The sequence below is a fragment of the Periplaneta americana genome, chromosome 4 (genome assembly GCF_040183065.1).
Source record: "Periplaneta americana isolate PAMFEO1 chromosome 4, P.americana_PAMFEO1_priV1, whole genome shotgun sequence".
In the NCBI taxonomy this organism is placed as follows: Eukaryota; Metazoa; Arthropoda; class Insecta; order Blattodea; family Blattidae; genus Periplaneta; species Periplaneta americana.
The window spans coordinates 146,761,809-146,788,133 of NC_091120.1; the positions used below are offsets into that span (position 1 = coordinate 146,761,809).

At 36.1% G+C, this 26,325-nt stretch overlaps 1 protein-coding gene across 5 annotated transcripts in view; it reads right to left on the minus strand.

Annotated features, from left to right (window-relative positions):
* Positions 1 to 2,328: 2,328 nt before the first annotated feature.
* The window catches only part of LOC138698282 (cytochrome P450 4C1-like), an 82,634-nt gene continuing 58,637 nt past the window's right edge, over positions 2,329 to 26,325 (minus strand). For 4 of the 5 annotated variants that reach the window (XM_069824070.1, XM_069824069.1, XM_069824072.1 and 1 more), the window contains 6 exons: positions 22,152 to 22,278; positions 19,913 to 19,985; positions 19,270 to 19,379; positions 14,778 to 14,846; positions 11,052 to 11,220; positions 2,329 to 7,023 (listed from right to left, as the gene is read on the minus strand). In XM_069824070.1, the coding sequence (XP_069680171.1) occupies positions 6,653 to 7,023; positions 11,052 to 11,220; positions 14,778 to 14,846; positions 19,270 to 19,379; positions 19,913 to 19,985; positions 22,152 to 22,278 (919 nt within the window). In that variant the 3' untranslated portion in view covers positions 2,329 to 6,652. The remainder of the gene's footprint in view (positions 7,024 to 11,051; positions 11,221 to 14,777; positions 14,847 to 19,269; positions 19,380 to 19,912; positions 19,986 to 22,151; positions 22,279 to 26,325) is intronic. The other variant, XM_069824073.1, reaches the window with a different exon arrangement.

Below are 26,325 nucleotides of genomic sequence, written 5' to 3' on the forward strand. Positions count from 1 at the left end.
GGTAACCAGTTCTTTGCCCCTAAAACCTCTAGATTACTCTTATTTCAAGATAGCGGACTAGCTACATAAAATGCTGTTATATAGAGTAAATATATATTTAAGTGGTGCTTGTGATCTACTGCGCAAATCACGTGACTTTGGTATGTTGCAGACGATTCTATAGTGTTTTTATACTTGATTCATTAATGAAATGTATTCAAAGTAAGATAATAAGTTATTATGTACTGATTATAGCCATAGTAATGGCGAACTACTGCTGTTACTTTGGATGCAAAGAAAAATACCTGAAAGGAGGAAATACACCATGTCCCAATTGAAACGCCCTAATTTAAAATTCTGATAATATGACCAAATTTTTGCCCCGCTCTATTTTAAACTACTGCAGATGATAGATGAAATATGGGAAATGAAGTGTTAATCGGGAGTACACAATATGAAACGAATTTGTATCACATTCAATACACGAATGATAAAATTACGTTGTAAATCACATGCACAATTAACAAAATTTTAGCCGCGCCTGTAGCTCAGTGCTAATGCATTCTGGTTCGACTCCCAGTCTGGTCGTCATGAAATTTGTGATGGACAAAGCAGACTTGTAGAGGCTTTTTCTACAAGTCTGCTTTGTCCATCACAAATTTCATCACGACCAGACTGGGAGTCGAACCAGCGCGCATTAGCACTGAGCTACAGGCGCGGCTAAAATTTTGTTAATTATGCATGTGATGTACAAAGTAATTTTATCATTCGTGTATTGAATGTGATACAAATTCGTTCCATATTGTGTGTGGCTTCAATATGTGTGGGCGTAATACAGGCATAATCATGACTAGGGACCGGATTTTTATGTAATATTAAGGTATGAAATAAGTAGATATTTATGTAAGAAAAATAAGCTGAATATGTACCGTACCAAAATATGTAAAATTATGAAAATATTTATTATGAATATCTGACAGGTATGGGATAGGTAAGACTCACCAGTTGTGATTTCATGCACCCGACTATTTTACCGCAGAGTTGACAAATTACTATTTTTCCATCTGTAGTGAATGCTTCATCCATCGCAATCCATAATTCTATTTTTGTCCTTAGGTTTGAATATACAGGGGCCATTATATTTAGTTAAGAACAGTAGATAAACTCACTTGCACTTTATACTGTAAGTACTAAAATTAGAGAACTGAGTGAAATCAATGACACAACAGTACTGCAAGCACTGTTTCGCTTTACTAGATTAGGAGAAAATAAGAGGAGATGTGGGCCACATGCATTTTAGCTGCTCCCTGTAAAAAACAAAGTACTGTACCTACTAAAACCTCAAACTATAGACATTTACAAACTGTTGTTTCAAAAGTAACATTCCTGTCTCATTCAGAAGGGTAGGGTTATTCCAGCCGAGAACCATACTTTCTAATTCCTCGGAAAATACCATTTGTGTATAGGTCTACTAAATTTAAAGTAAAGAGGTCAAACAATAACCTGAAAAGCTATTTATTTAAATCTTTGAACATCTTTCCAGTTTGTTCCTTTACTCCAGCTTCTTTTCAAAAGTCGGCTACTTTATTGCGGCTCATGTCAGACTTGACATGGGTTTTCCCTGGAAGGATTAGGAAGAAGGTGGGTAAGGTTGCAAATTGCATAAGAACGGCTTGTTAAGACGTGTGCAGAACAATTATAGTTCGAGACAAATCATGTCATCCTCGTCTCACTCCACCGCATGAACGCAACATTACTCTCTGAGTGATTTTTACAATACAAGGTAGTTGCATGAAAAAGGTTGCCTTTTGTTCACTCATATTTACAGTGGACGATATGGGGTGAGTGCCTCTATTACTTCCTGGAACTAAGGACGTTATGTTTCGTCCCGAAATATATCCTTTCTCGGGTAGGTAAAAGGACTTTAAATCTGTGTATTTCAAATTGTAAACTTCCCCAGCAGATTTTTTTTTCCTTTTAGTGAAGTAAAAATCAATAAAACACCTATATATGTAGATTTATGTAATATCAAACCATAATATGTAATGTGGGGTAAATATGTAAAAATATGTAGTATCAAATTTTAATATATTAATGGTAATTACAAGATTCGCAAAGTTTTGTTATTTATATACGGTTAGGTTGAAAGGAATATAATATGTAATTACATAAAAATCCGGTCCCTAATTATGACATCAATTATTTGTAATGTGGCTTGCAGCTTGAAGTCTGTTATCAGTTCGGAAGTTGGTTAACAGGGACGTGGTTTCAAGTAGATGTGGAGTGAGTAAGACTTGATACAGTCGTCCTGCATTCTCCTCAGGCCGGTAATCTCAGACTCGTATAATATTTTGTTCATAATTTATTCAAGATGTTGATAAATCCTTTTCTACAATGATGCTCACAGCGAACTTATCAGTACCAACTGAATAACGTGACATACAGTGCCAAATTTTACAGTTTATAAAAGTCCATATAAATATAAAATTAAATGTAAAGGGCGGTCAAATTTTCAGAAAATCATTTATTATTTATTGAATAGAGAATTCTGAAACGAAACAATAGAATAGTATAAAGAAATGGTATGGAAATATACACTTGAAAGTAATCTGAAAAGTTGGGTAAATATTTATTCTTAGTTAGTGCAAGATGGGAAGGGAAAGTGAAGTTATAAACATTGCCTTGCTGTATGTTACAAATAAAAAATTACGTAATTATGTAGAAGTCTCGTCGTGTTACAATAAATACTAAGTAAGATAACAAAAAATATTTTAGATTTAACAAGGTATTAAGAGAATGGACGAATAGCGGGATTTTAGACAATCAGTGTGATTTAATTTTACAATAGGAACAATGTAATACTTCTACTTATTGTGCTAGATCTAAAAAATATCACAGTGTTTCCTTTGAAAAAATTTTTACGCGCCTATGTCAATAGAAATCGGCTGCATTGGTCTCAAGGTCACGTTACTCGTCCGCGTTTCGATGTTGATACCCATTCCACAGCCTTCTGCGCAGCTATGCACTCTCTTATTATACTAGTAGAGTCAAAAAGTAACCGAACATGTGTATAAAAGTTTGTTGCATATGACATGTAACCATTACACAACACCACCTTCAAAGTACGCCCTCTGGACTGTGGCACACTTCTGCCAGCGTCCATGCCACTTCTGGAAACATTCCCGCAGCCCATCTTTGGTCACTTCCCGCGGAGAACGCGTCGCATGAATTTTCACTTCTTCGGCTGACGCAAAGCGCTGTCCCTTGATTAGGGAACTGACCTCTGGAAATAAGTCGAAATCTGCTGGAGGAAAGTCTGGAGAATATGGTGACTATGGAAGGACAGGTATTTTGTGTTGTGCGTGGAATTCGCTTACCAAGAGCGACCGATGTGTTGGGCAGAGTCGAGCAGATCGGCCCAGTCCACGGGCTAATATAGCGCTGACGTCACTGGGCTAAGCAGTGTCGCACGGAACTAGCGCGTGACGTCACCCTGCACCACAGCACGGGTCGCGGCGGACTGCTTGTGGAGCGGTTTAGTGCGGTGAACTTGTTTGTATCAAAGCATGAGCCCAAGCTTCCGCTATCAGTTACTTATGAATTGAGTTGGCGCGGGTTTGTGCTTGTGTGTGCAGTTCGATCAACGATCAGCTACTGTTTCAAACGTTTTCGTTTTTGATTTCTGTTTTTCAAGATGAGTCCAAATAATGGTGCATCGCAAAGAAATACAGTCTCTGTGAGGCTGCTATTACACTATCAAAGTTCTTTGACAAAGAATATTATGATAAAATATTTCATCAAAGATCTTTGATGTAAGATAGGATTTGGGGTATATTACACTACATAAAATCTTTTAAAACACGCTTTCCGTGGATTAGTTGATACCAATATTTACGCGTTAAGTTTATGATTTGTTTATACTATTATTTACACGTTAAGTTTATAACATCATGAATAAATGCTTGTTTAGCTGCAATTAGTTCAATTAGGCTATTACAATATGCATGTTACTGAGAAAGAAACGCCTTTGGGTTAAACTCCTGATCACAATACAAATATGTGGTCAGAGGTTAAACCATGGATTGCAAGACGTGATAAGAGACGTATACATCAGAACTTATTGAAAGACCTACAATGAGAGGACTTGAAAAGTTATACAAATTATTATAAAATATTATTGACTTAAAAATGGCTTTTAACGAACCCGCAGGTTTATTACCGCCCTACATAACCCCGCATCGGTCCCTATCCTGTGCAAGATTAATCCAGTCTCTATCATCATATCCCACCTTCCTCAAATTCATTTTAATATTATTCTCCCATCTACGTCTCGGCCTCCCCAAAGATTTTTTCCCTCTGGCCTCCCAACTAACACTCTATATGCATTTCCGAATTCGCCCAAATAATATTAATATTATATTATAAAGTTATTTATTTACATTTCATTTCCTTCATATTGCGATATCAGAATTTTTGTGGTAACAAAAATCTAGTTATATTTGCGTTCCGCCATATTTGTTTCAAGGTATAGAAATCTTTTATCAAAGATAACAAGCTGCACTTACATTTAATAAAAGATCTTTTATCAAAGGAACTTTTACAAAAGAAAACCCATTACACTGTCATATATTGTATAATATATATTTTATAAAAAGATCTTTGAAAAAAACTTTGATAGTGTAATAGAAGCCCGGAAAAACTTCATCACAGACACCGGCCGTGAAAGCATTCTTTCTAAAATACAGTCTCTCTAGATAAAAAGTAGTGAAGGAGAAAATCGCTGCTAGAAAGTTTAAAAGTACAAAGTCGGTAGAAAATTTCAAGAAGTACCATATAGACAGTTTTTAAATCTGTGTTCGACAGCAGTGGAAAATATTTTAATTTTTCACTGTGTCCTGTATGCTTATGCCACACGCCAAGCGAAAGCACAACTAATGCGCGCAAGCAGGAAAGGAGTAGAATGCAATCAACTGGTGGGATGACGTCACCGCACTGAGCAGTGCGGTGGGCCAAGTTGGGCTGCGTAACCCAGCGTGATGGGCTACGAAGCGGCAGCGCCAAACAGTGTTGGTCTTGGGTGGGTCGGGCTGCTTAAGCATTAGGACTGACAGTGCTGCGTTGAGGGCCAGTCTGCAGGACTCTGGTGTTGGGGTATTGTCATGATACTCATGATGAACAACCCAAACCTGTCCTTGCCATAAATTGGGTCTTTTTCGTTGAACTGCATCACGAAGACGTCGAACAATTGCAATATGCGTTTCCTTACTGACAGTCCGACCATCAGGAATAAACTCGAAATTTACGAGACCCTGGATATCGAAGAACACTTAAAGCATTACTTTCCCCTTTTATCGGTCGGCACACTGAGTCTATACGCCTCGAGAGTAGGCCACACACCACACGGACAAGGCAGAGAAGTTGCCTACAGCATGGTGTTGCCACCAGAACTTTGGGTACTTTCTGACTCTACTAGTGATGATGGCAATTATGTGCTCTATGTGCTGTTAGCAGTTTTCAGATTAAATACGACGAATCCATGAAGCAGCCATGAAGAAATGCATTTCGATATGGAGAGAGAGGCGATTCTTTGATGATAACAGCTTTCAGTCCCACTAACATTCTGAAAATTATCATTTTCAAAATTTGGAAATAAATCATGCTGATTAAGATAGTTGAGTGTTATTAAAATAGATTTTCCTAATTATAGGCATAAATGTTGTGATGTTAATATTATGTTTCATATGCACTCATTTTATTGCATTTTTTTTAGATTCAGTTACATTATTGTCCTAATGTTCGTGATTTTGAAATTTTGTTATTTTCAAATAATTTTTTGTTTATATTAGGAACGAAATTGGACTCAGCTTGAAGTTGGTAAAGTGTGTACTTAATAATTTTTAAGGTTATTTTGAAATCATAATATAATTGAGGAGGAGGGATACGTAAAAGGAGATGACAATTTCCTTTTAGATATTCATTCGTAGTGTTCTGCCCAAGGGCAGGTCGTTCACCGCAAAAATCAGCATTCTTCAATATTTCCTATTTTCTGCTTTCCTCTTTCTTCTTCTGCTCCGAATTCTTCTCCCGGTCATCATTCCTTCCAGTGCATCCTTCAGAAGGCAGTTTATTCTCAACCAGTGACCCAGCCAATCCCTTTTCCTCTTTCTGATCAGTTTCAACATCATTCTTTCTTCATCCACTCTTTCCAACATAGCTACTTTTCGTATTCCTTTTAGATATATGGCAATACTATTACTTAAAAAATAAACGAAAATGCAATAAGTTGAGAAATTTTTACCATTTAGAAAAAGTAAAACTACCTCTTAGAAGAACACTTCTAAACTATTTAAGAGACATATTATTTAATCGAAGAATCCTAAATATAGGCATTTTAAAGAATACTCAACATGTTACTAAAATAGGGCATCAGTATCTCCGAAAGTTAGTCACATTACAGGGAGTGTTTGTTACTGCTATTGTGTAGCTACATGGTCAACAATATTGTGAAACCTCGCACATATATGCAAATACTGGTAGAGAAGAATAATATACATAGCTTCGTGATATACATCCTTTCAGGGCTAGCAGAGAAAGAAGTTGTGTTGAAAGGCCAAGATTTCCTTTTTACCCAATGGACTACATACCACTTCCTTAACGTTTTGTGTACCAACTTCTACGACACGTTGTTCTTGCAGTCTTCTTTGTGTTTTCTTTCAGTTAAGGATATTCTGAATCCATGTTTTGAATTCAGTACAATCTCAAACATAAGAACTAAGTCTTCCATTTTGTCAACAGAACGTATTTCATAATGTCGTAGAATACTTGACAGCACCGCTTTGACTTCCAGCATGGCGAACTTTTGGCCTACGCAGTTTCGGGGACCAGCACTGAACGGAATATATGCATAAGGATGCCTGTTGACAACTCTGTCGGGAAGAAAATTATCAGGGTTAAATTTTCTGGGATTAGGAAAAATATCAGGATCTAAATGCAAAATGTAAGTTGGTATAATTATGGAAACGCCGGCTGGGATCGTGTAGGGTCCTGTAACAAACAAAACATACGCTGGCGTTACATATTAAGTAAATAGTGATTTAATTAGAAATGCATTTGTTCAAATTAATGAATTTGACGTAAGTGTTTTAAGAATAAGTGCCTTGAAGCTATTTATGTGCCTCTGACATAAAAATGTGCAACTATTTGGAAATGCTTTCTTAAGGAGGGATATGCGGTGGAATACTAAGGATTCCGTGAAATAAATGTGATAATTTAAGATGCAGTGATGCCCCATAATATAATTTCTAGTCTATAATAATTCCAAAATTTAAGAAAATCTAGGCTTTCTACTTATTATCATAAGATGCATTTTCAAAAATATCTGGGCTACAATTGAAAAGTCGAAGAATTTAATTAAACGCACTTTTTGTGATTTCAAAAATGAAACTAATTTATTATTGGTATTCAGGCTTAAATAATTAGTCATTTTTATATAGGGGTCGTTATTTAGAGAGTTATAATGAATTCCATTGATTCAAAATAACCATTATATCATTATATTTGATTGTGTGTTTGAAAGAGCGTTGTAAATAAATGTTTGGACCTTTCTAATATTTGTTTCAATTTGAGACAACTTATAAAACAAACAACGAGGGAAGAAAATGAAAATTTCTTGAAACACTAAGAAATATTTGCTTTCTCTTACAAAAATTTAAAATCGTGGAGCCTTATGCAAAATGTTATATTACGTATTGTTGGAAAGTGAATAGAACAAGAAGTGAGGAAATATTTAAATTTAAAAACCTCTAATTTAACAAAATTTTCACTACAGATTTATAATATGGTATGAATTATATTTGAATGTTGTAGTCATAACTTCAATAATTATAGTGATAATATATGTGCAGGTTGGAAGTGATTTAATTGTGCAGATTGTAGGATGGTAACAAAATACAATAAAAAGTATACTCTTCTGCACTATGATTAATTATAAAATTGGCTGAAAGTCTGCGTAATTTGGCAATAGCGTATCGCCGGCTAACCTACGAATACACGCCCAAACTAGGTCTGAGTACCAGCATTACGTCCCTTGGTCACACCAGCAGATTTGCCTGACTTCGTCATGGCACGATATAACTATAAGTGTTAATCTGTTTATTTAATTTGTAAGGAAACCGTCTGTTTTATTTAAAAAACTGCAAAGAAGTAAATAATTTATCACTTCCTGTAATACAGGGTGGGGCATGGGAACCAAGTGTTTTTTAAATGGCTTGTACTCGGTCATTATGAAAGGGAGAGACGTGCGGCATGTGACAGTCCATTCCGTGGCTCATAGCATTTCACCTGCAGTCGGCATCATGGAGCAGTGGACGCAAGTTTGCGTATGATTGTTTTGTTAGAAATGGCGAGTCGGTGACCTCGATACGGCGTGAGGTTTGCTACAGATTCAATATTAATTGCAATGATTATGTTCCCGTGCGTGACACAATCTTATGTTGGGTTTAAAAACTCTAAAAAAAAAAAAAGGCTCAATACTGAAGAATAAATCGCCCGGCCCCCAACATAGAGTGCGTACTCCAGAAAATTTTCAATCAGACAAGCGATACTGCGCAGCCCAGGTCGCTCTGCTCGAAGACATTCAACTGCTCTTGGAATCAGCAATCGTACGGCAAGACGGATTTTGCATGGCGATTTACATATACACCCATACAAGATTGGTGGTTTCAGCAAGATGGGGCCACGGCGCATATCTCCAGAGCGTCAATGGCAGTTCTTTGCCTCCTGTTTTCCAATCGTCTCATTTCGAGATTTGGTGATGTTCCATGGCTCCCTGGGTTCCCTGACCTGTCCACGTGATTTTTTTCTATGTGAGTACCTAAAGGCACGTGTTTACGAGGATAAGCCCCGAATATTAGATGAATTAAGGGGCAGAGTACGTCAACACATCACCCAAATCAACAGAGATCCCCTGGAAAGAATAGAGGTGAATTTTCGTCAGGGCCTTAAACAATGCGTCAACACAGACAGACATCACATGCCAGATGTAATTTTCCGCTCATAATTAAAATGGTATGTTCTCATAAACGTTGTTCTAGGAATAAAATGTGTTGAAAACAAAAACTAAGTGTTTTATGATTATTTTAAAAACACTTGGTTCCTATGCCTCACCCTGTATATATATATATATATATATATATATATATATATATATATATATATATACACATATATGTTTGGGCTTGTTTCAAAAGTTATTGTAAATTACCCAACCCAGTATATTATATGCTAGAAGCAGAAGATACATTTATTAAGTTAGTGACTCAAATATAGCTATAATCATATCTATCAATGTTGTGTCCATCCACAAATAAGGAAAAAAAAAACTGCGTAAGTATTGAATCGTAGGGCCTATGTAATTGTAATGGATCATACTTGTTTATATAAATTTAAATATTGAACACTATCAAGATAGTCTCGCAGAAACAGTTAGTAGGCCTAATACAATTTGTGTTGCTTAATGTGGTAGAGAAACTCTCGTTCTTTAAACATTGCGGATGGTTTAATAAGAGGAGTAACTGTTCTGCTAATTATGCATTTTAAATATAATTTAGAAAATATATCCGATATAGATAGATGGATGGATGGAAACTATTCAGTTAATTATGCATCTTAAATATAATTTAGAAAATATATCCGATATAGATAGATGGATGGATGGAAACTGTTCTGCTAATTATGCATTTTAAATATAATTTAGAAAATATATCCGATAGATAGATAGATAGATAGATAGATAGATAGATAGATAGATAGATAGATAGATAGATAGATAGATAGATAGATAGATAGATAGATAGATAGATGGATGGATGGATGGATGGATGGATGGATGGATGGATGGATGGATGGATGGATGGATGGATGGATGGATGGATGGATGGATGGATGGATGGATGGATGGATGGATGGACGGATGGACAGACGGATTAAAATTGTTTTTCACTATTTAACTCGGAAAATTACAAAATAAATGGATGAATGAATGAATAAATAAATAAATATATATGTGGATAAATGAATAGATAAATAAATATATAAATAAATAAATAAATGAACGAACGAACAACTAAATAAATAAATAATAAATAAGTAAATAAATGAGTGAGTGAGTGAATAAGTAAATAATTAAATAAATAAAGTGAGTGAATAAGTAAATAAGTAAGTAAATAAGTAAATAAACAATTAAATAAATAAATTTGTAAGTAAATTAGTAAGTGAGCAAATTAGTGAGTACGTAAATAAGTAAGTAAATAAAAAAGTAAGTAAGTAAATAAGTAAGTATGTAAATAAATATGTAAATAAGTAAGTAAATATGTAAGTATATAAATAAATAAATGAGTGAAGAAATAAATAACTAAATAAATAAATGGATGGATGGCTAGATACGCATTATGAATACGTAAACAACTATCGCAGGCATTTAAATGTTAGGCGTAGCCTTTCCACGAAGTTTTGAAAACGTCCAAGATCTTTGCAGTTCTTGCCGCAATATAGCATGTTGTCTGGCTTATCTAATTGCTACTGCTGAAACCCCTTAGTTGTATTTTTAATAACTTTCTCAATGTCATACATACATTTCTGGGGGATTTTCTTAAAAAACTCACTTCAGAAATGTATGTATTAGGCTAGAACTGTTGGATAAATTTTGGATTAGTTTTTTTAGTTGGTTATTTTAACGACGCTGTATCAATTACTAGGTTATTTAGCGTCGATGAGTTTTGGTGATAACGAGATTGTATTTGGCGAGATGAGGCCGAGGATTCGCCATAGATTACCTGGTATTCACCTTATGGTTAGGGAAAAGCTCGGCGAAAAACCCACCATGTAATCAACCCAAACGGGGATCGAACTCGCGCCCGAGCGCAACTTAAGACTGGCGGCAAGCGCCTTAACCGACTGAGCAACGCCGGTAGCTATTTAGGACTATGAACTTTGGATCTTTGTCCTTACTGCTATTGCTACTTGTACTATTACTACTTGTAATTTAAACAAATTAATAATGTTAAAAATATTACCTAATTGCATATCTCGAGAAGTCTGTCTTCCGATCGACGGGACACTTGGTAATATCCTGAATGCTTCTTTGATGACCATCTGCAAGTATTTCATGTCCTGCAAATCCTTCATATTCGGAGAACGGTCAGAGTCCTGGAAAATTTCTTTCAGTTCCTCGTATACTTTATCCTGCGAAAAATGAAGTTCTCAATAGCATTTGCCCGTATAAGAACTGACTCATCCGACAAAACATTTCGTAGGTGAAAGTGTAGTCTGTTCAAAAGTTACTTACAGAATTTTACAAAATCCAGAATAGCATTTGAAAAAAGAAATTGTGATTGAGAAAGAATTGAGAGACCGAGACTGGGCGAAGAAATTATATATTTTAATTATAAATTAAAGAAACAGTAAAATGAGCAGGAATATAAAAATGAAAAGGATCGAAGAGAAACGAAAGTAACTTAAAGAAAGGAGAGGAAAGTAGAGAGAGACAAGAATGGGAAGAAGAGCTAGGGAAAACAAGGTGGAAATCTTATGAGGGAGAGTTTGAAGTAAAGGTGGAAAAATTGAATGGGATGAATGTTAGAAAAGGGAAAAAGGGGTATATGTAACGAAAAGAAGAAAGTTAATATAAAGCGAGAGAAAAAAGAAACGATGGGTAGGGAGAGGGATAAGAAAAGACTGAAGAATTGAAGAGGGAATAACAGCTAAAGAAGTAAGACATTGAGAAAGGCAAGGTAGGATAGGAAAAGTCGATATTTAAAGAAGAAGGCAAAATAGAGGGACGATGATAGGGAAAGAAAGAAGAGAAGCATCTTGGGATGAAAGGCGAGTTGAACTGTCAGAAAAGCTGTGACAAACTTGGGTCAGTGGCTGTTTCCAGCATATACAGAAGTGTATTCATCATGATGAAGAATATTTTGAGACAATCCGAAATGTGGGGTCACATTGCAGATCTTTCCTATAAATAAATAATTAGATGGATGGATGGATGGATGGATGGGATGGATGAATAGATAGGTAATTAAATAAATGAATAAATAAATACATAAATAAATAAAAAGGAAAGTAAGCAGAATAAAGGCTGAGTGGAAAGAAAGGGAAGTAAAATTCATTGTTCATCATTATTGGAAATAAATGTGGAGGTTGCGAACAAAATCGGTAATTTCCATCGAAAAGAAAAATTGAGTTTTTTACAGTTTCACTATGTTTAGAGAGGTATCACTCTGAATTTTTTATTTTAGTGGGTTATTTTACGACGCTTTATCAACAGCTTTGATTATTTAGCGTCTGAATGAGATGAAGGTGATAATGCCGGTGAAACGAGTCCGGGATCCAACACCGTAAGTTATCCAGCATTTGCTCATATTGGGTTGAGGGAAAACCCCGGAAAAAACCTCAACCGGGTAACTTGTCCCGACCGGGAATCGAACCCGGGCCACCTGGTTTCGCGGCTACACGTGCTAACCGTTACTCCTCAGGCGTGGACTCCCTGAATATATTACTGTTTTTATTCCTACTGTCATTTACAAGACAAACAGCAAGGTAAAATCAGTGTTTTCAATCGAAACCGGATAATTTTATATCATAGTAATGTCAATATTTGCATTGGCGTGTTTGTGTCGAAAAACGAACATATCTAACATTCTGTATGTGTTGAAATTAGAAGTTCATTAAACACTGGTCATTTCCACTTCTATGTGCAAGTATGATAATATCTTATTGCTGATTACAATGTATTGTAAACGTGTTATAATATATTCATTTCTCCGTGTTAGAGTAGAATGAATGTGAAGGATATCTAGGGAGATGTGTATGTTTTACAGTTATGAATGTCAAATAGCTCTCTTCGAACAAAAGTGGACATTTCCTTTATATTTCCAGATAAAACCGAACATTTTTTTAAATTTTTGTCTATAAAATGCACAGAAATTACTAAAATCATGATTATTGATGTATGTAATATGCACTACATATAAAATTGTCGTTCACTTTGGAATGAAGTGAAGGCCCGATACAGTTTTTTCTACTTGCTGAAAAAAAAAAATTGGAAATGACAGGTTTTGTTCGCAACCTCCACAAATACGAATCGTATTATAATTCAGATGGATGAACTTTCAGAGCCAAAGTCACTCGGTCATAATAGTTTCGTCTAGGTGTGAAAGAAAGAATAACGTTAACTATGAGACACCAAGGAGGAAAATACTACACAGTCTTTGTTGATTTAAAAAAATCGTTCGACTCACTAAACTGATCGAGAAACTGAAAGGTATGATCGGGAAGACCCGCTAGTAAGAGCAATTAAATCCTGTCTACAGCGAAATGTAATTGAAATAAACAACAGCGTTGAAATCTCCGAGAAAATCATACAGAAGAATGGAATTCTCCAAGACGACCGGGTAAGTCCCACGCTGTTCAACATCTACACAGCAGATGTGACAAACATAATAGGGGAAGACTCACAAGCAGAAATGATTCTATACGCAGACGACATGGTGATAGGGTCGGCAGTAAAAGAGGACGTGCAGAAGGCGCTACAAAAACTGAGAACTGGGCAGAGGAAAACGACCTGGACTTTATTTGACGAGCCGCTACAAGTTGTAGGGAAATATAAATACCTGGGAATTACATTACAGACAACAGCAACATCTTTCGGAATGCACGTCCAGGAAAGAGCAGCAGCAGCCATCGTAGCCTCATACAACATTCCGAACATAACCAACCTGTCTACAAGCACAGCGATGACACTATACAAATCGGTAGTGGCGCCAGTTATAACGTACGGAATAGAGATTATTTGGGAAAAACTCAAGATGGGTGATATGATGAGAATAGAAAAAGTCAAGACTATGTTTATGAAAAGGATACTAGGAGTCGGAAAAGCAGCGCCATCCCGCCTTCTATATGAGCTCATGAGAGAGACATATTTCGTAGATGATAGCAGATCGCAGCACTGGCTACCATCCACAGGACCCTACCAGGAACTGGTAAGCATAAGTGACCGGAAGAAAAAGGAGATAGACCAAGAGTTCTACACCACATCAGCCACGCTAGACGACAGCTGGTCCAGGGAGTGTAGGAGCCAGAGACACATGACAACACTCGCAATACACGGGTTTCATCATAAAATGTGTGTGAACAAGTTCCATGAAACGACCGAAGACTGCAAATGTGCGCTGTGAGGGCAAAGATGTAGGAAATACCATATCATAACGTGTGCGAAGAGAGTTAAATCAATAACAGACTATGGCAAAAACTAAACTTGGACATTAATGCTCAACTCCAGCGCATTTTTCTCATTATTATTATTATTATTATTATTATTATTATTATTATTATTATTATTATCATTATTATTATTATTGTTATTGTTATTATTAAAGCAAGTAAGGGTAATGGCAATAAATACACACACGCAAGCACGCGCACACACACTACTAAGCACATAGCACTGCAAACTTCAATTGTTGCCTCTCGTTTATAATTTTCGTTTTATATAGATCGAAATTCGAGAAAAGTAAATTCTAAGGAATAGATTCGGGGAAATGAACTTTACAAATTATCTTCTAATGAAACTACACCTTCAGAAACTGAAATTTCGAAAAATGGATGCAACAAACTGGTTGGTAAGTTTGAACAATAAATTACTTCGTTACATTCATGTACTAATCTCAATTTCTTGAATAGCGTTGGGAGTCTTTTAAAATTGAAATGTACACACAACCTTCACGATAACTTAATCTTACCTGTATTTCTGGATGCAGGCCCAACATGTAGAGCGAGGAGCTAACTGCAGCCGATACTGTGTCATGGCCCTGAGAAGAAGAACATCGTATTGTTATTTAAAAACAGAGATTTGACTATAAATTCCCTTATTATTAATAATAATAATAATAATAATAATAATAATAATAATAATAATAGTAATAATAATAATATTATTATTATTAATTAGCCACCGGCGTACCTCTGTCGGCTAAGGCCTGTCGATCTGGAGTTGCGTTCGGGCGCGGGTTCGAGACCCTCTTGGGCTGTTTACCTGGTTGGGTTTTTTCCGAGATTTTCCCCAACCGTAAGGCAAATATCAGGTAATCTATGGCAAATCCTCGGATTCATGTTGCCAAATACCATCTCGCTATTACCAATCCGTTCGACGCTAAGTAACCTTGTAATTTACACTGCGTCGTTAAATGACCAAGTAAAAAAAAAAAATATTATTAATTTACGAAATTTAAAATAAACTCCTTAAATATGAACATATACATGATTTTTTATATATCATTAAGATGTTAAACAAATTTAAATATAAAAATTTATAAAACTTATAGCAGCTCGAATATTTTCAAAATAAAAGAACCGTCATTACAAATAACCTTCCATTCCTTTTCTTATATTGGAGAAAAATACAAATTAGCTGCATATATACACATGGTGTTTCAAAAGTGATGGTCAAAAATGTAGGTATGAGAAGTAAAAACGAAGAATTTGCAATTCATTTTATATTTCAGATGTGTCTAGTAATGTAATAAAATAATGCTATAAATTTCAATCAAAGGCACACCTATCTGCAAATGTTTATTTGCTACATGAATATAAGGTATATAAACGTTTTCGCCTTGTGGGGCATCATCAGATAGGCCTATATTAAAATTATGTGATCTGAACTTAGATTAAATTATTTTATAAAAACGAAGAGCAATAAAACAGTTCCATTAAGGATTGGTCTGTAAATTAACTGTTTAAGAGACGAGAGAAAACAAAAAATTTGTTGTCCTGCTGAAAAGGCTTCATTCTTCTCCATAATCCACATTTCAAGTGCTTCTAGTCGCTTCTCTTTACTTCGTCGTAATGTCCATGTTTATGACCCATACAATACCACACCCCGCACAATGCTCTTCACTAGTCTATTCCTTAGTTCTTTCTCCAGAAGTCCTTTTTCTATTAAAAGCTTCCTTTGTCATTGCTATCTCCTTTTGACTTCATGGCAGCAGCTCATATTACTGTTTATAGTACGCCCCAAGTATGTAACACTGTCCACTTGCTATACTCTATCAGTTATAATTCGCAAGTTTACCTTCTTTACTTTTATTTCTCTGGCCATGGTCTTCGTCTTGTTTGCATGTATCTTCATCTCATACTGCTCAGAGCTGTCATTTAGCTCCAGTAGCATATCCCTTAATATCGTCTTCTCTACAGCTAACAACGCCATATCATCAGAAAATCTTATGCACTTTATTCTTTTTCCTCCTACTATCACTCCTCTCATGTTCTGAAAACAGTTCTTCACTAAATTCTCCAAGAAGATGTTGAACAGGGTAGATGATAAAGATCATCCTTGACTTACGCCTCTCCCTAATTCGCTTCCTTCTGACATTTCTTCTCCTATTCTGAATTTGACTCGTTGTTTTATATAAAGATTACTGATCAGTCTCCTCTTTTTCCTATCCACACCAATTTTCCTTAGAATTCCCTTCAGTTTATTCCAGTCCACTCTGTCAAACTCGTTTCATAAGTCCACAAATAGAAATGCACTTCTTTATTCTTCTCTAAGTATCTTTCGCCGATTGTTCGTAGAAGTCCAATTGCATCCCTTCTTGAAGCCAAATTATACTTCTTCCAACTGTCGTTAGTAATTTTCAATAGGCACTTACTTTTTACCCACCCTGTTGATTGGAAAATACACACAGGAAAATCATGCCAGATTCCTAATTTTTCATTGTTAGAAACTCTGAGATAACCTTAAATCAACTTCTAGGGCCATTCATTCATTCATTCATTCATTCATTCATTCATTCATTCATTCATTCATTCATTCATTCATTCATTCATTCATTCATTCATTCATTCATTCATAGTGTTCTGCCCAAGGGCAGGTCTTTCACCGCAAAACTCAGCATTCTTCAGTATTTCCTATTTTCTGCCTTCCTCTTTGTCTCCGCATATGATCCATATATCTTAATGTCGTCTATCATCTGATTTCTTCTTCTTCCCCGAAGTTTTCTCCGGTTCACAATTCCTTCCAGTGCATTCTTCAGTAGGCAGTTTCTTCTCAATCAGTGATCCAGCCAATTCCTTTTCCTCTTCCTGATCAGTTTCAGCATCATTCTTTCTTCATTCACTATTTTCAACACAGCTTCGTTTCTTACTCTCTCTGTCCATTTCATACGTTCCATCCTTTTCCATATCCACACTTCTTCTCCTTCTTGTTTTGTACAGGCACATGGCCTGTTTGTCTTCACACAGGATACGATTCAGTGGAAGATGACATCAGTCCTTCCTTCCACCGTTTTTTCGGTCGGCCCACATCTCTTTTGCAACTGGGAATCATATCTCGAGCTATTTTAATGTCTTGAGTTATCAACTCTGTCTATGTGCGCATTCCATTCTTTCTTTCTCATATTTATGAACTTTTTAACGTCCATTATATTGCACTGTTGTCTCACATCTTCATTTCTTACTCTATCAAGTCTAGTTTTACCAACTATGGCTCGAAGAGTATTTATTTCTGCTGTACACATGAGTTGTTCAGTCTTTTTTTGTCTCTGCATGGGTTTCTATACTATACGTCATCACTGGTCTTATTGTGGTTTTAAAGATTTTCATTTTATTTTCAATATTGAGATATTTATTCTTCCATATTACATCCCTTAGGCAACCGACAGTCTGGAGGCTTTTGAGACTTGATCTCTTACTTCATTTATTACATCTCGAAGACTTGTTATATTAACCCCAAAATATTTGAAACCCATGACGTGTTCTATAATTTTACCATTAATTTCCAATTTGCATCTTATTGGATATTTAGATATGCACATGCATTTCGCTTTCGGACTTGATACTGCCATATTATATTTGTCTGCAGTTATTACAAATCGGTGGAGTAACCTTTGAAGACCATCTTCAGTGTTGACCATCAAAACAGCATCATCTGCATAGCATAGTATGTTCAGATGTTTATTTCCCAATGAACATCCAGTTAAATGTTTTACACTTGATATTAATTTATCCATCACCAAATTGATTAAAGGAGATGGGCACAGGACTTCGTTGACGTGATAGGACCGCAGTGGACGCGTATTGCGAGAGACAGAGAAAAGTGGAAAGACAATTTTGTATTTAGAATAAGTAACAGTAGAACACAAAACAGTGAAGTGAAGAGACTCAACTTTGAGTAAGACCCATAGGGACTAGCTCACCCCCTGAGCAAAAGTAGAGCTGCCCTACCGATGTAGGAGGCCCTTGCCTGCTAAGGATGTAATGGGCTTTTCTAATTCTAGTTCTATTTCTAATTCTAAGTTGAATAAAAAGGAACTAGGCGAGTCTCCTTGTCTAATACCTGTAGAACATTTTATTTCATCTGTTAATTTATTATTTATACGTATTTTTGGTTTTGTACTCAAGTTCAATTCCTGAATTAATTTTAACAATTCTCTTGGAACATTGTTATCTCTTAAAATGTTAATTACATCTTTGAGTCGGACCCGATCGAATGCTTTTGTAAATTCAACAAAGTATAAATACATTGGATTTCTAAATTCAATCGCTTTTTCGACTGTCTTAATATAAAAATAGCATTTGTTGTGCTTCTATCCTTTCTAAATCCTTGTTGTTCCTCCCTTATTTCAATATGTGTTTGAAGTCTTTTATAGAAAATCTTACAGAACAACTTTTGTACAGATGACAATGAGGTGATTCCTCTGTAATTTTCTGAGTCATGTTTATTACCTTTTTTAAATATCGGGACTGTAATACTAGTTTTCCATTCATTAGGAATTACCAGTTCCTTCATAATTAGATTAAACAATTTAGTAATTTCTACTGTTAGTATTCTGCCTTCAGATTTTATAAATTCATTGCTTATTTCATCAAGTCCTGGTGCTTTTCTTCCTTTCAATTTTGTTATAGTGTTTTGCACCTCCTGTTCTGTTGTCAGGATAACTTCTCCTTCTAATTCCACACTTCAAAAGCTTCTTTTCGCTTCTCTTCACTTCGTCGTAATGTCCTTGTTTCTACCCCATACAATGCTACACTTCGCACAAAGCACTTCACTAGTGTCTAGCACCATTCCAGTGCTTTTTATAGGAGCTATATTTTGCATGAGAAAAAAAAAAATATGTCCAAGATAATTAAAATAACTCACAGCAAAACTCTGTTGTTGAGATGTGTTTTCACATTTCTCTAGTAATAAATCATCAGAAAGCTCCTACTTATTTCATAAACATATTTTGTTTCACTCACCGCGAACATAAAAGTATCAACTTCTTGTTGTATCTCTTCATCTGTTATTTCTACTCCATTTTCAGATGCTTCCAGCAACATGTCCAAAAGAGCTACACGTCTCTTGTATCCTGAAAAAAACAATATACAATAGAAGAAATAAATCAGCCCAACACTACTACAGTACTATTATTATGAACTATGAATTTTATGGAACACAAATTATAAATTAGTAGCATTTCATCCTATGAGGAGTGGTAGAGTGCTATAAGGAAAGCTGTCGGTTTTTGTGAAAGAAGAAGAAAATTTACCTTACAGGCAGCCATAAGATCACGTGTCAATATACAGTTATATTTATCAGAAAATCTTGTTCCTTTCAACAGTAATATCATTAGTGCTGATAGTTTTTTGATAACTTAAATTACCTTACTGAATGTTTCTTGACATGACTTTTATTTCGAGATCAAAGACTGACTTAATATCACATAACTTAACAAGAAATATGAATTTAACGGAAAATGGAATTATCACAAAAATTATCATCGCGAGTGGTATTCGTTTAGATAATTTCTATACGAAAAATTAATCTTATTGCGAAAGAGCAGTCCGTTTTTTCTGTGAAAATCAGAGGTTAGACTACATAGTAGATACGACTTTTTCATACCGAATAATATTTCATCTTCTGTTACTTGCTTCTGGGTAGTTTTCTCACGCTGCTCCTTGCGATCTTTTATTACCTGGAACAAAAATTATATAGGGTAATTTTCGTTTAACAATTAGGCTACTGCCATTCCACACGTCGCCAGTGAGTGGCGTTTCTCAGCATCGTAACATTTAGCAAGATTTTTTTTTTTATTTGAAGCATTTAAACGTGAATTTAAACACCCATTCTGGCGATCGGTAGCAGATCCCAGCCACTAATAAATCCAACAGCACTATACTGCTAGCTTCAAATGACAAAATTATGTTACAGTTGTTTTCACTAAATATGTATTTGAGCCGTCCTAACGTTGGAGTATTGAGTTACATAGCAGTGCCACTCTGAAGCAACTATGTGTTGAATGACTTTTAGCGTATTTAGTATTTAAATGTTTATTCTTTTTGCGGATAAATAGTTTGTTTTCAGAAGAGTTCTTAATGTTTCATTATGTATTTCAACTTATCACTTATATTTCGGAATTACTTGCAAATTTTATCTACAGTAATCTCACTAGAGGTTTTCATTTCTCCAAAGTAGGATTTAATTGCCTATTACATGATTAGAAGAAAGTATATAAAGATTAGAAAAAATAAAGTACTCTAATACAATAAAATATTAATTGACTAATTAAAATGCTAAACGTCTTAAAAATGTATTATTTTGCTTTCTCAACATTAAAAATATTCCGCTATTTGACAGTAGTGTGTTATGATCAGCTCTTCTCTTGTTACCACTTGTGCCAACTTTACAATCAACATTGAACTGTATGGACGTTTACTAGTCAAGAATGCTTTGTTGATTCAGTTTATTTTTCATTAAAACAGTTGCATTCCACTACAAATATCAATATAATATAGAGGGAATTTCAGAAGTCAGTTCAAACATTAAACCGCTATAAATATTATAATATTTGAGTTAGGAAAAAAAAAAAAAAAAAAAAAAAACCATCACAGTGTTGGGCAAACAACGGGGTTTACAAAACATTGGAAAATGTCCGCCGTTCTCTTGTTCAACGTAAAGCATTATGTCTGCGACATCATGCAGAACATTTTCAAGATTATGTCTTGGAATATTGGCAATTTCTTGCGAGATGGCGTCTTTCAGGTGCAATAGGGTTGTTGGACGTGTCAGGAAAACTCGTTCTTTAAGGTAACCCCACAACCAAAATTCGGTTCTTTAGCCATGGTCTTCGTCTTGTGTGCATTCATCTTCATCCCATACTGTTCACAGCTGTCATGGTAACTTATCCCTTAATATCGTCTCCTTTTCTGATAACAACACCATATCATAAGAAAATCTTATAGAATTTATTCTTCTTCCTACTACTATCATCTCCCTCATGTCCTGGAAACAGTTTTTCATTAAATTCTGCAAGTAGGTGTTTAAAAGGATAGGTAATTAAGGGAATTCTTGTCGTACTCCTCTCACTATTTCACTTCCTTCAACATTTCTTCTCCTGTCCTCACATTGTTGATGTAAAGATTATTGAACAGTCTACTCTTTCCAATCATCTTCAATTTTCTTCAGGATCTCCATAAGTTTCTTCCATTCCACTCTGTCAGATGTCCTGTTCAGGGTCACAAATACTACATACACTTCTTTATTCTCTGTAGATATCTTTGGTTGATTGTCCGCACCAGTCCAATTCATCTCTCTTAGCTTTGTACTTTCTGAAATCAAACTGCTCTTCTTCCAACGTCACTTGTAATACATGGAATGAAAAAAGACTAAATTTAAGACGAAAATCGAATTTATACAGAGTGATATTTAATGTTTGTTTGCTTGATTAGCAGTGCTTTAAACTCTTGGCTAGGAAATCATCCTGAAGAAGTATCGCGTTGGTTGGAATTCTTTTCATTGCAGATAGAATTTATTGGAGTTGTCTTTTGTCATAGGAAAAGAAAGAAAAGCTTTATATATGAGCAAAGGGAACAAACTGACTGTGTGAACATTAACTAAAATGTCTCGAGGAACCAATAAGTGTGAGTTTATGTCGTCGTGAGGAGTATAGCCATAACTTCGGGTGTCTTAAAAATTTTGATCAAAATTTGGATTTATATTGCTGATCACTGTTTGTGAGACTGAACATTTTCATATCTATGTGCCAACGGTTATTAATAATTTCACATTAAATGAAAGTACATTCCTCAAACATGTACTTCATAGGATGCTTGATGTTGTTATAAACCTAAAAAAGACTTACCTTTTTTGTAAAGCCATGTATAACTTTGAGGCTTTTGTCTTGAAGTTTACCCCACTTGGTAAGGCTGAGAATGAAGTCAGAAAGTAGGTGGGGTTGCGCAATTCTTTCCGCTGTAATTTTCTTCATGCTGAAATATTCACATTGTGGTATGAAAATTAAAGACAAACATTCCTAGTAATATTGTGTGGAAATGTGATTCATAGTAATAATAATAATAATAATAATAATAATAATAATAATAATAATAATAATAATAATAATAATAATAATTACATTTCGTCTTTAAGTTGACTAAAAAGAAACATTCTTGCTTTTCGTGCTATATTTTAAGTTTTGGTGGCAAATACAGATACACTATTTTTGTTCTCCGTTTGTATTGCACCTCCATTCACTGTTTGAGTCGCTTAAGAAACTTCTTGCTCCAGCAACTGAAACTTACCATAGTACAAACCCTAGTAATGCCGCACTTCGATTATTGTCACTTTTTGTTAAGTGACCTAAGTTCTGAACTGTCAGTCAAGTTACAGCGAGTTCAGAATATGTGCGTCAGATACGTATGCAACATCCGACGATATGATCACATATCACCATCCTTCGCAAGGCTCTCGTCCCTCCGACTTAAATAACGTAGAACTTTACACTCTTTGTCTTTACTCTTTCGAATTCTGCACACTTCAACACCAAATTACCTTTCGTCTCGTTTCTCTTATCTATACTCTAACCACGACGTATTGTAAATACCAGATCACTTATCTGTGGCGCGTTAAGTGTACCTCTTCATAGAACATCTCGTTATTCATTATCTTTTACAGTATTCACCTCGCGACAATGGAATTCCCTGTCACAAAGTATTAGGGGCTGCAAGACAATAAACACTTTTAAAAACAGCTTGAAAGATAACCTTCTTAGCATTTCACTCCAATCATACTGACAAACTATCACTGACTACATTGTTACTCCTTCCTTTAGACATGCAACGTGATAGTGCTGTATTTTCAAAATTGTCTCATAATAATCTCTTTCTATTTTCTAACATTATTTTAAATATATTAACATTCTATGTATTTTAGCTTAATTTTGCTCTATAGTTTGTAGTTCAGTGTTTAATTAATAGTTCATAGAATTTTGTTGTTTAATTCGTAAATAACTCTTGTATACATGTAACTCTTATCTAAATCAAATTGTTGAATTTTTTGTAAGTTCATACTTATGTATGTATACTTTTTGCTGGTTGAGTGGAAGAGTAGGCCTTAGGGCCTTAACTCTGCCAGCTAAAATAAATCATTATTATTATTATTATTATTATTATTATTGTTATTATTACAAAGTACATAAGGTATAGGGCTAATGATAATATGAAAGAATATATTTCAAAAATTTTTCAGCGTCGTTAGTAGCAAGAAGTACTTTTGGCTAAGTCATCTCTTTATCTGTGCATTGCGATTTCTCCTAAACTATGAACTGGATGAATGTTTTCGTATTCGCTGTTCAAGAGTCCAAGGAATGTGATATTTATGAAGTACTTAGGTCGTTCAGTAATGATTTGCACTCCCCCTATAACTCCTGCAAAGTAGCAGTTTAAAATGTGTGGCGATGTATGCGTGAAGATAGACGATAGTACTATACTCTATCATAGGTAGATCACTGGAGCATCAATTGTTCATGCTTGCGAGTACACTCGTGGACATCGATGAAACAATATGGAAGCAGACAAGCACGGGCAAAGATGGACAGTGTGGTTTCTCTGGAGGGAAGGAGTGACTGTTTCAGACATCCACAAGAGGTTAGTAGCCATATGTGGGGAGGCAGCACCAAGTCGCAGATCCGTGTTTCATTGGGTATCCCAATTCAAAGACGGCAGGGACTGTGCTGAAAAACGCAAAAACACTGGGCGTCCAGCAAGTGCACGCACACCAAACTGTACCCATTGTGTAAATGACCTGATAATGGAGAACAGGCGAATCACGTGTGATGAACTACTGAAGGCAACAGGTTTATCACGGGGTACCCTCCACACAATCATCCATGACGATCTGAAGATGAAGAAGGTGTGTGCACATTGGGTGCCACATACCCTCACCATTGCGCAGAAACAGACGCGTGTGGAGATATTTCAACAGTTGGTGCAACAGTACAGTGCAGATCCAGAGGAATTCTTTCACCTGAAATACGCAAATACGGAAGCTGCCAGAACGTAACAAACCATTCTTTGGGAGTATCCCGGCGCCACTGTTGGACAACTGCATGAAGTTCGTCATTGGTAGTGAGCTTCTTACCCGACATGCCCTCTTTCATTGAATCGAATAGGGCATAGTCGCTATGCGCAAGAACCGGCGAATATGGAGGATGTGGCAGCACAGTAAATCCTAGTTCGCGAATGGTGGCATGTGGCCGCGGATTGTCTTGTTGGAGCAGAACACCACGTCCCCATTTTCGGTGGCGACCTTGTTGAATGCGTCGGCGGAGTTGGTGCAGCGAAGTGCAGTACCGGTCACTGTTGATGGCCGTATTGGGAGGGAACCAATCCACCAGAAGTATCCCTTCCTGGTCCCAGAACACAGTTGCCATTTGTTTCCGAACGAATAGTCCCGGCCATGACTTCTTGGGACGAGGGCTCCCAGTATGTTTCTACTCCATAGACTGGCGTTTCTTTCCTGAAGTCACGTGGAAAAACCATGACTCGTCGACGGCGACCAGACGCACAAAGAATTCCTCTGGATCTGCACTGTACTGTTACACCAACTGTTGGAACATCTCCACACGCGTCTGTTTCTGCGCAATGGTGAGGGTATGTGGCACCCACTGTGCACACACCTTCTTCTTCTCCTTCTTCAGATCGTCATGGATGATTGTGTGGAGTGTTCCCCGTGATAGACCTGTTCCCTTCACTAGTTCAACACACGTGATTCGTCTGTTCTCCATTACCAGGTCATTGACACGATGGGTAATGTTTGGTGTGCGTGCAGTTGCTGGACGCCCAATGATTTTGGGTTTTTCAGCACAGTCCCTGCCGTCTTTGAATTGTGATACCCAATGAAACACGGATCTGCGACTTGGTGCTTCCTCCCCACATATGGCTACTAACCTCTTGTGGATGTCTGAAGCAGTCACTCCTCTCCAGAGAAACCACACTAACCACATCTGCCCGTGCTTGTCTGTTTCCATATTGTTTCATCGATGTCCACGAGTGTACTCGCAAGCCGGAACAATTGATGCTCCTGTGATCTATCTGTGGGAAGCAGCAACATCATCTGGTGACAGTAGACAGTACTATCGTCTATCTTCACGGATACATCGCCACACATTTGAAACTGCTACTTTGCAGGAGTTATTGAATGCCCCAAGTAAAATCATTTATCGAAACTTAATTTATTGTCTTTTACGATAAAAACCGAATAACGATTTACTCGGATTGAAGACCTCCCTCGAATAAGAGTGGAAACAAATATATAATACGCATTTCAGGAGAAAATAAATTAATTGGAGGGGGCATATTTCGATAGGCTTACATTTACTAGCAGAACCATTTGATTAATCAAGGATTCAAGTTTATTCAGCTATTGGGTGCATTCATTTATTGTTATAAATGAATGCTTCAAAATTAATTCTTCCACCGAAGTCTCACATTTCATTAATTTGATGTTATACCCTTTCTCGAGGGAAGTCTTCGATTGTGCTCTTGTCACTTTCCAAAGTATTATTTCTTACATAAAATGAGAATGGTAGTATTTTTTCAGACTCCCACGGCGCGGTGAATTTTTCTACATTTCTTTCCATCAAGAATTTTCTAAGTTGCAAAACACCACCAGGCAGGTCCGAGAGGATAAAGAGATTCCCCTTGTTCATATATTAACACACTTTATCGCAAATAAAATTTGTATGTGCGGATTTAAAGGTTTCAAATATATTTTATTAAACATACAGTAATTCAATGCAACTTTTTAGTTGCTTATTTAACGACACTGCATCAAGTACTAGGTTATTTAGTCTAGATGAAATTGGTGATAGCGAGATGGTATTTGGCGAGATGAGGCCGAGGATTCACCATAGATCAGCTCTCATTCTCATTACGGTTGGGGAAAACCTCAGAAAAAACCAAACCAGGTAATCATCCCAAGCGGTAATCAAACCCACACCCGAGAGCAACTCCGGATCGGCAGACAAGCGCCTCAGC